At 40.6% G+C, this 11,154-nt stretch overlaps 1 protein-coding gene across 1 annotated transcript; it reads right to left on the bottom strand.

The window, feature by feature from the left end:
- Nucleotides 1–2,031: 2,031 nt before the first annotated feature.
- LOC131327790 (proline-rich receptor-like protein kinase PERK8) lies at nucleotides 2,032–6,377 on the bottom strand. Its single transcript, XM_058360922.1, has 8 exons — nucleotides 6,172–6,377; nucleotides 5,922–5,996; nucleotides 5,725–5,799; nucleotides 5,041–5,360; nucleotides 4,696–4,856; nucleotides 4,403–4,476; nucleotides 3,765–4,056; nucleotides 2,032–3,608 (listed from the first exon to the last, which is right to left on the bottom strand). Exons 1-8 carry the CDS (start codon nucleotides 6,375–6,377, stop codon nucleotides 3,456–3,458), a joined length of 1,356 nt encoding a protein of 451 aa, XP_058216905.1. The 3' UTR covers nucleotides 2,032–3,455.
- Between the last annotated feature and the right edge of the window lie 4,777 nt (nucleotides 6,378–11,154).

Raw genomic sequence — 11,154 nt, 5'->3', positions numbered from 1 at the left:
CAAGCCCTAATACATTCCATATTTCCCCATTCTAATCACTCTCATACTTCTTGCCCAAGCAACACCACCTTGTTCAAATCCATCTTCAAAGCACTCAAGCAAAGGTATAACATACCTACTATTTACTATTTTGATCCCTGAGGGGGGCTGGCAGGGTCAAGGCTGGTAATTAATACCAGTCCTGGCCCTAAAGCTGGCAAGGTTACAAGAACCGTGTGCTAGCATTCCATCGCGCGATGGACCCAGACTCTCGCGCGACTGTTCCAGGTTGCACGGAATGGTCCTCGTGGGGATAGGATGCTAGTTATTTCTCTATTTCCTTAGTATTATAAGATATTTGAAGCATGATTAGGATAAGCTCACTGTTTTGCATGTTAAAACTCATAGCTAGGCGTAGATAGCTTGTTTGTTTTCTTTGGAATGCCCCTGGGTAGCTTCTGAGTATGTTTCAGAGCCCAGGCATGCAAAACAATTCCTGAAAGTGCAGTCACATCCATCGCGCGATGCTAAGACTTTCTCCAGTGGTGGCCCTTGCATGGGCAACTTGGTCCTTGACCTCTGTTTTAATACCCTCACTGTTTAGGGGTTGTAACTTATTCCTGTCTGTAATAATTGTTTATTTTCAGTACATATAAACTACTTGCTTTGCCCTCTGGGTGAGTACTGGTCATTCCATAGCCCAGAAGGGGATAAAATTCAACCTGTTGGTAGGACATCAACCCTCGCGTGTTTGTATGGGTCTGTCGCGCGATGGTTGGCTTGCATGCATGAATTTCCATTCATGCAAGTTGGCCACTACTCACGTCAAATCCATACCAAAGCACTGTTTGATGTTTAATTGCAGTGTTGAATCTTATTCCATTTATTTTCCAACATTTCATGTCATCCATGCTACTCCCTCTGTCCCAAAATGTTTGTCCGGTCCGCAAAACGGGGTGTTAAAAATAATACAATTTTTGCAAGAAAAAATCAAAAGTTTTTTAACAACTTACTAGATATCAATGAGTATTTTTAATTTGTGAAAAAAGTTTGAATTTTTTCTTGAAAAAATTGCATTATTTTTATCACTCCATTTTGCGGACCGAACAATCATTTTGGGACGGAGGGAGTATCATTCACATCTTGCAAACTATTACATTTTAAATCCCCGATTAACTGTTCCCCGCCCTAATTGGCTAAAATTGATTAAAAGAAGAATCACAAAAGTTTTTGCAAAATGCCTAAATAGAGACCGATCTCCGGATTGGGCGAGAGGAGTGCCTTAAAACCCTTCTCCTCTCGTAACCTGGATCTCGAACCCAAATATGGTTATGACGAACTGGTTCCTTAACTTTTTCAAATCAAACAGCGCAGCAAGTGCTTCGAAATATGATTCCTTGGGTGTCGGACCTTCAAACCCGAGTGGCAACTCTGTATTTCTGCGAGCGCTTGTCGTCCAGCTTAAGCGCTCCCTCGAACCGGCATTTTAAAGGGAACGGAATCCTTTTAAAAGGGCACGCTGCCCACACATCTCCATCTCCATTTCCATCCCTATTTGGTGATGTTGGCGAAGGGTGTCCTATACCTTATCCCTTACGCGACAATGGCCCTTCCAACCACTTGTGTGTCCCATTTTCTAACGTATGCTTTCACGGTTGGTTTTATTGAGTGTCTATAACAAACAAAATTCAGTATTACCTATCCATGTACATACGTTTGTATTGATTAGAAAGAGGAACAAGAACTAAACGATACCAAGGTGGTACTTTGGAGTGCCCCAAAATTGAACAAGAATTCTCCCTTGATCAAGATCGACCCCTATTCGGACAATTCGCTAAACGGTCTTCATCATTATCATATAAGCCATAAGTAGTTCTTTTAAGCTCTTCTTTCCAATCCTTCATCATTATCATATAAGCCATAAGTAGTTCTTTTAAGCTCTTCTTTCCAATCCTTCCACTTCTTTCGAAAGGACATTAGACAATTATGCTTATAAACGTTTGGTACAGTTGTGTTTGCCTACATAGAAGTACATCGAATGATACGATGATGTTTTAAAATGAAGGTTGATGAAACATCAACACAAAACAAGGCAGAAAGCCAATCAAATATGCATTAACACAGAGCAACTAAACACCAACAATATAGCGGCAACAACATTAGCTCAACTAATAAAAATTCAGTCTTAGAAGATAGATTCAGCAACAATAGCAGCAGCAACAGTAACCCATAATCTTAATTTTTCCCTAGAATAAATACCTTAACCTCTGGCCATAAGCGTTCCTTGTATGGATATAGCTCTGGAGCCCTCTTGCTAAGATGCCAAGATGACTTTGTAAGCGACCTGCTGTGTCACCTATTGGTAGATCTTCTTTACTCCAACTGAAATTGAATGTACCTGCTCCAACTGAAGTTCTTGACCCTTCATTGCTTTGTTCCAACGAGTGCAAGTTTGGAGTAGTGTGACTGCTTGTAGAATGTTGATGTGATTATGGCACCTCCTTTCTCTCAACACCTATTTGTGATGCGTTTGACGTGTTGAAATTTAAAACATTGGCAGCATGTGAATGAATGTTATATCCAACATGATCTTCAACTATTATCTTACTTTTCAAATGTATTCATAGGAAATTTTTATTAGCTTAGCTGTAAAGGCATTAAATGGTGACATCCCAATCCCATGTTAATACCTAATGAACAAAAATATAAGGAAAATTAGTCTAGAGTCCAATACAGGTGTTTGGATCAAGTCCCAGTACACTATTATTTTCAGCAAGGGTTAGGATCTAAACATAAAATTACGTTAGACATCTCATTTTGAGCAATTGGAATTGGAGTCCTTCATACATTAACCAATTAGACATTTGCATGTCATAATGTCTATACCTATTCATTAACTCTACTCTGCAGTCCACACACACAAAAAAAAACAGATACTCAAAAAGTTAATTAGCCAAATGAATGAAAAAAAATCTTGCCACTTTGCTATGGACTTGAAGAATTAGCATCTATTGATAGAATAGGAAACTTACGCAAACATGCAAAATAAAATTCTGAACCTTATTTCACGGTTTTATGTGTATTTTGGATTGTTCATGTTATAAATAAATAAATATACACGTGGTCCCCCGCCGTATCCGTGTCTCCAGTTTTTTAGAATTTTTGTGTCCCCATGTCCATGTCGGTGTCAGTATCCATATCCGTGTCCGTGCATCATAGGCGAAAACTATCATTGATTGGACAGAACACTAATATGCAAAGCTTTGAAACAGTACTAGGAAATGAAACAACATTTGGATTGTATTGAAGGCTCCAAACTTGAGTTCCCAAAGAACGACTGGCCATGGACAATAACCACGATGGCATAAACTTGGGAAAAAGAAACAGTTAAGTGATGCGAAAGAGCAGCAAAAAATAACAAGTACAAATAGATCCAGGCAACTCACCAGATAAAGTTCCAAGCCGATTGAGTATTATTAAGAATGAGAAAGCCTGCAAGAATACCCGTTTGTCGATTCAAGTCCTATGTTTGAATTTAGACCTCGTATATATCCACTTCTACTACCCACAGAGTTCAAGTCCAAGCCCAGAGGGACGACTCCATCTCCTGTTTCTAGTATTCTTAGGACCTAGTAAATACAAAAATAAGTGGTTCATTTTGTGCAATCGACCTCTCGACAAAGAAAGTGAAGCAATCACAAACGATCAAAAAGAGTCAGCAAGAAAAAGCTATTACTTGAAGAAACGTTCTATCTAATTATTAGATCACAGAGGGAGGTAGAAACCTTTGGCACAGGGGATCTCGATTCAGGATCAGGGTTTAGACACAAGAAGGCAGCACGACTCATCGCCTGAACCTCCGTTGGCAAGTCATTGAGTTGGTATTTATTTACAAACATATGGCCAGGTTGTGCAGTCAAGGAGTGAAAATTTCCATGAACCATTTGCCGTCCCTCATAACATTGGAAGTCTATGGTTCTTCGACCTGTAATCAGCTCTAATAATACCTGTCCAAATGCATATACATCAACTTTTTCTGTAATCTTTCCATCACTAAAGTACTCCGGTGCAAGATACCTGACAGAGAATCGGCAAAAATCACATTGCCATAATGTTTGGATCCTAGTTTTTGAACTTAACATTACAGAGTTGCATGATTGAATAGTACTAAGGAAAACAAAAAGTGAAGGCAATAATATACAAAACGCATCACGTTGAAAGAGGTGAAACTGCACTGTTTTTGTAACCAAAAAGTGAAGGCAATAATATACAAAACGCATCACGTTGAAAGAGGAGAAACCGTACTGTTTTTTTAAGCAAAAACTTAGTAAGAATCAAGTTTCACTGGCTTCCAGAGTTGTTCACAACTGAGAGAAGGATACAATATTGGGTATATTTTTTGAAGGACACGTGTGACAATTACCTTGAAGTTCCAACAACTTGCTCATCGGATATATCGCATTCTGTGGGCAATCTTGCAAGCCCAAAATCAACAATCTAAATAGATAAGCCACGTAATAAGACCAGCGAACCTAAGTTGGCAAGACATGAACTTCAAAACCAAAAATAGTATGTGAAGATGAGTAGTAGCCGTGGCACGACATTAGAAGTCCATGGGTCGCATCGGTGCATTTTAAAGTTGATCAATTTCTACTCCTAGTGCAGCACATTGGAGAAATTAACGATTTCAGTTTTGTCAGAAAAAAGAAGAAGTACCAGAGGCTCATAATCATGAGTTAGGAGGATGTTTCTATGCTGCATATTTCTATGAACGACACGACCCACTCTACAATCTTCATGAAGGTATCTTAACCCTCTTGCCGTTCCAATGGCTATCTTTTGGCGTGAGTGCCAATCTATAGGTGTTCCCTTGTTCCCTACCATGCATAAACAATGTGTTGTGATCAGATCATGCATGCATTGAGGGCACAGCTAGTCAATTGAATATTATCGTATTAAACAAACAAACATTGGCCTATGCGCAGTAAAAATCAGAGTATGGGCTGAGGGATGAGGTGCATAAATGTAGGCAGAAAGAAAATGGAACGAATTAAACTATACTATGTAAATGGAAGTCCAAGGAGCCATTGCATACGTACTCGTAAACTAAAAGTCTGATTTTTCCCTCGACACAAAACCCAATAAGTAACACAACATTCCTATGTTGTGCACAGCTCAGAACCCTCACTTCCCTGCAGAAATCAGTATCTCCCTTTGAACCAGTCGACTTCAACTGCTTCACTGCAACCACCTGACCATCCCTCAAGACCCCTCTATGAACTGTTCCAAACCCACCTTCTGCCAAGAAATTTAAATCCGAGAACCCATGAGTAGCTTCCTTGAGGAGTTTATAATCAAATCGTTGTGGCGGTTTTCCAACCCTTATTTATCGGTTTTGTGAAAATGGCACAACTCGAAATTGCATGATCCATAGATTTCTAACATGAAATGGCATGAATACTCAAATGGATACCACAAAACCCCCAATTTAACACCTTTCGACATCCTTATCACTCTCTCTAGGAACCTAGTAGTTTTCCTTCGGTGATGACCCATGCTAATGGGAAGAACACAATGAAGAATTCAACTTGGCGGGCAAAAAGAACAACATGGCTGTGTGAGTCTGTGACATCTAAGGACTTAGGAATGGATGGTCGCAAGTCCATTTTTGTTCCTAATAACAAAGTTATGCTAAATGACAAATTTACTCCTAAAAATGGATTATTATATTAACAAAACATCAACCATATGACCACTATCTTCACTTTCTCAACATGCATTTCAACAAACAGCTTATGCGCATCTTTGAAAGATCCACATCTATACACAAAATCGAGATGGTCTCCCCCAATTTCAGCCAAAAAAAAAAGTTTCTCATACCATCAACTACAACATTATTCACAAAATCAAAACCAACAGTTTTAGCAAATCACGTGACAAACCGCAGTCCAATGGCAGAAATAGAACACTGTACATTGATTTTGGAGCTATGAGCACTCACGTGCAAATCTGAAACCCTAAACAGAGAGACAGGATTCAAGGTTCAAAAGTGAACATATGCAGAAATTTTGTAAACCCAAAACTCTAAATAGAGAGAGGGGATGCAAGGTTCAAACCCCAGAACGCATGAATGTCCTCCAAATCTTGTGACAAGGAAATAGGAGAGATCGATGAAGAAGAAATCGTGTCTACCTGCGAGTACGGTGAGATATCAATGACCAATAAGATGGGCTAGGGCTTCGATCGACCACCGGGCACCATTGATGGCTTTTCATTTTGGGCTTCCGTTTGGGGTTTTGATTTGGGGATTTTTGTTTGCAGAGAGTAGAAGTAGAGAAAACGAGGGAAATAGAAGGAGGGAAAAAGGGAAAAGTATTCCAGTATACACTAGACGACATCGTTTTAGTAGGGGAGAAAAAATCACGCGCGTTCATGGTATTATTGCCGCCCATGACTATACTAAAAATGGCATTTTTTTCAATAATGCCGTTTTTGAGTGCTTTTTACCGGCATTTTATAACTCATGCCGTTTAAAGATGATTTTTTCCGGTAATAACTAATATTACAGGCACTTTATCACATGCCGGTAATAAAAATGCCGTTAAAGCCTTATTTTCTTGTAGTGCCCCTAATTTGTGTTACCTGTGCACTGAGTAATTCAACCGGAGAATTTGTTAACTATTAGTAGTACTCCCTCCGTCCCTTTTTAAGTGTCCAGCTTCGTAATTTCAACTTATTAAAAAAACATCATCATTATACCTTTCACATCAACTTTTTCTTCCACTTTTCCTACTTACCCATCATCATTACACTTTTACTCACTTACTTTTTAAAATGGAATCTACTTTTAGGGACAAAATAGACAATTCATCAACTTTTATCTACTAACTTTACAAAATGGACACTTATTAAGGGACAGCCCAAAATGGAATACCGGACTATAAATAAAGGACGGAGGGAGTATAAGGTTAATTCCTAAAGTAAAATGATCGCTCAAGAAGTTTTGAGGTTAATATTAGGGATCTAACAATTGTTGTTAATTATAACAAAGCCTCTGAATTGTCGAGACTAGACTAATTATATTTCTGTTACATACAGATCGACCCATGGAAATATCTAATGTGCATCGAGATCTCATACAAGCCTAGTTAAGCCATAACTCAAAATGTACAAAGATTAGTACGCTTCTTATTGTTATGCTTCATGTGTTCGATAAATTTTATTTTGTAAAGACATGATTTCAGTTCTGTGAATTATAATGATTGATTGTTGATTACCATGTTTCACGAGAACTTTGAACAGACAGTAGGTTCACTAGAGATTGGTCTACGGTAGTTTGAGAATCACTTAGATGATTTTTAAGTTAAAGGAAAATCGGAAAAGATAGGAGATACTGTGAAGGGATTCTTGGAGGTTATCCAGTGAATCCGGATCTGTTGAAGGTTATCCGCAGAGTCCAATTTGGGAGAAGAGAATTGAAGCCAGGGTATGGCAGTTGATTGTCGATTCGAAACCTTAGGATATGGCATTGCGTGATCACTCTTTTTGAATAGGAGATAAAAGGGTGATATGTATTATAGTACCAGGTTATGGTCTATCTACTCCCAAGGTTACGGTTAGTTCCTTGTGGGCCAAGTGGTTACGGTTAGTTCCCTAGGGAATTCATCCTTGCGAGGCGATCGATGACTCCGACTGAGTACATAACTTAGGTCATTTCGTCGGGGCTCTCGGTAAGGGCAAGCAAGGGGGAGCGGTCTCACGAATGGCCATAGTCCTAGTAGTTACCATGGGAGGATGTTTCTCAAATGTTGAGATTCTAGATTTCACTAAGTTAAAAGGCTAGTAATTGAAATTGATCGCTTGCTACTTTAATTGTTCTTACTTTAAATGTATTGTACATGCCCTTGTTTGTAAGTTATGGGTTTTGGGTGGGTTTTGGCTACTAAGCGTCATCGCTCACGGTACTATGTTGCCCTGGTAACTCAAACGCCAGGTATTGAAGACAGAACAGAAGAGCATAGACAAGGAATGATTTGATGTTGACCGAAGAAGATATCATCGAACTCTAGTTAAACCTTTAGTTGCTCTGTAATTTCAATTAATTATTTTAATACTGTACAATTAGAGAATCTGGCAAAATACTTTAAGGTTGATATGTTGTGATTTGATTGGAATTGACTAGGCTTTTGGAATTTTAAATGCTTCAAAATGGAAATCTATAATTGAAATCTCTTTCCAATTTTTTTTAATCTCTCCAAATTTTCGGGGCGTTACACCTGACGTTCGGTCGCAATCTATTAATTGGATCCAAGGCTTTGGTACATCGCCGTAGTCAAAGAAAAAGACAAGCTTCATTTGTGCAGAATGAGGGAAAATCTTTTGTCTTTCAATCTTATTTCGAACTACTTCTTCAATTTCACAGCTGAGCAAAAGCCTTAAAATATCTGAAGCATCAAAAACAAAACAAAATGCTTGCGAGGCCTAACGGCTCAAAGTTTATTCTAAGTTCAGCAAAGTCTGGTATGAGTAGCTGCAGCAGACTTATAATCATGCACGCTAGTTTGAGGTTCACACGCATTTATTCAAAGTGATGTGCGTTAGTTTCAAACCTACATGCGCTTCTTCAATCCAGCAGCAGTTGGAAGCAGACAACTACTGCCTCCAACTTGTCATTTTCTATCTCAAGTTCAAAGTACCTTGAATGTCATTCAAGGGGCTTTCGCCAAGTTTTGTCATGCCGTGCAGGTCATACAGACCAAATGTGACAACACAGGGGTGTCGGTTTCAGTCCGGGCCTTATAAGAGTCATCTTTCGCGCTTTATGTCCATCTTTGCGACATTTTTCAAGTCTTTCGATTTATTTCTCATGTCGGGTCGCTTTTCCCAATTTTTGTCGATTCGTACGGGTCATTGTACATCTTTTTGACCTTTTGCTAGTATCAGTTTCACCTGTCTACGAGATATTTGAATTTTGGCTCATTAATGCCCAAAATTTCATTATTTTCCGTGTGTCTAAGAGTCCACGTTGAATCCTGGGGCTCTTTTTCCCTTTTCGTTCGAGCTAGGCGAGTCTATACATATATGCGTGTGTCTGTTTGTTGACTCAGATCGTTTGTCAATGTAAATTAGATAATTAGATATTAGCAGATGATTTATGCGTTCTTTGGACATTGTCAAAAGGAGATTGATAAACTGAAAAATGCAATTTTTATACTGCTACTCTAGCATTTGTAATTCACGAGCTGTGCAAATCTCGTGAGCGACAGGGGCACGTCAGCCCAAGGCTAAGTAAAGCATATCTATGGGGCACATCCACCCAAGCATCAAAGAAAAGGGAAGCAGGCCCAATGCCACTCCTAAATGTCAACTGGGGCGCACCAGCTCGCTCAACATCTATCTATTGGGAAACGCATCTCCAAAGCAAAAGACAGTAAAGTAATGAGGCTCAGTGGTAATCCTCAGGCGTCGTTGTCCTCTTAGGAGCCACCCTTAGCTTGCATCTGCATTTTCAATTTGTGCGCTCAATTTAGTATACATATCGTTGCATATTGTATATCAAATGTTGAAAGCAGGAAAAATCTATCCAGTGCCATAAGCACGCCTATCCAGTATCGAACGCAACAGGAAATCAGGATTTTGGGGTTCGTACTTGGGATCGAGTCACTACTAAAATCATAGTTGAAGCAGCTGCTTTGGGATAGTACAAATTGTAAAAGGGGTGCCACACACTGTTTTCCTTATCCCCTTTCTCCGTGGCAAATGACAAGCATACAGCCTCTCTGTCCCGCTCTGCTAGCACCTGGAATACACTTTGGGGGATAAAAATATAATCCGAGTTCACTGATGGCCGGTCCACGAAAGTTCACACCGACAACCAGTTCTGTCTAATCCATGACGGCACGTTCATCCTGAAGAATGATCCGCCCGTCCTGTCCGACTACAATGACGATTAGAACATCATCCGATCGATCCACAACGACGGTCCGCCCGTCCAATCAGTCTATAACAACGATCCGCCTATCCTAATCCACATCGGTCTACAATGAGTGCAGCTTCCAACAGTCTTATTGCTTTGTCTCAGGTGGTCTTTGATAAGGAGATTGACTCTAGTTCCCAACAAAAGGAATTCAACCTACCTGACACGACCGACCCGTGATAGGTGGAGTTCTTTGTGCCGAAGAAGGTTCGATCCTCTGAGGCAATGATTTATCCACAATTGATTATTCCTTAGGAGAGTCTGCCTCGGCATTCAATGATGGTCTGCCTATCCCCGTTTCCCAATAGAGTTCAAACCCTCTTCCGTTACAAGTCAACGATGGTCTCCGAGTCATTCTCGATGATAACCCACCATCCCAAGTCAACGATGGTCTCCGCGTCATCCTCAATAATGACCCACCGTCCCAACTGAACGATGGTCTCCCCGTCATCCTCAATGATAACCCACCGTCCTAACTCAACGATGGTCTCCCCATCATCCTTAATGATGACCCACCATCCTAAGTCAACGATGGTCTCTGCGTCATCCTCAATGATGACCCACCGTCCCAGGTCAACAATGGTCTCCGCATCATCCTCAACGATGACCTACCGTCAAAACTTAACGATGGTCTCCGCGTCATCCTCAATGACGACCTACCATCCCAAGTCAACGATGGTCTCCCCGTCATCCTCAATGATGACCCACAATCCTAAGTCAACAACGGTCTCCGCGTCATCCTCAATGACAAGCCACCAGTCAACGATGGTCTCCGCGTCATCCTCAATGATGACCCACCGTCCCAAGTCAACGATGGTCTCCCCGTCATCCTCAATGATGACCCACTTTCCAAATTCAACGATGGTCTCTGCGTCATCCTCAATGATGAACCACCATCCCAAGTCAACGCGTCATCCTCAATAATGACCCACCATCCCAAGTCAACGATGGTCTTCGCGTCATCCTCAATGATGACCCACCGTCCCAACACAATGATGGTCTCCGCGTCATCCTCAATGATGACCCACCGTCCTAACTCAACGATGTTCTCCGCGTCATCCTCAATGATGACCCACCGTCCTAACTCAATGATGGTTTCCGCGTCATTCTCAATGATGACCCACCGTCCCAACTCAACGATGGTCTCTGTGTCATCGTCAATGATGACCCACCGTCCCAAGTCAACGATGGTCTCCGCG

This window comes from Rhododendron vialii, chromosome 5a (genome assembly GCF_030253575.1).
Source record: "Rhododendron vialii isolate Sample 1 chromosome 5a, ASM3025357v1".
Classification (NCBI taxonomy): Eukaryota; Viridiplantae; Streptophyta; class Magnoliopsida; order Ericales; family Ericaceae; genus Rhododendron; species Rhododendron vialii.
This window is presented reverse-complemented; position numbering and strand designations above follow the sequence as displayed.

What these genes read in the sequence shown, in the direction of transcription:
- LOC131327790 (XM_058360922.1), bottom strand. Translation starts at nt 6,377, where the DNA reads ATGTCGTCTAGTGTATACTGGAATACTTTTCCCTTTTTCCCTCCTTCT. An exon ending in ATATCTCACCGTACTCGCAG is followed by an intron (nt 5,997 to 6,171) that starts GTAGACACGATT and finishes CTCTCTGTTTAG; the next exon opens with GGTTTCAGATTTGCACGTGA. An exon ending in CTCATGATTATGAGCCTCTG is followed by an intron (nt 4,477 to 4,695) that starts GTACTTCTTCTT and finishes TTATCTATTTAG; the next exon opens with ATTGTTGATTTTGGGCTTGC.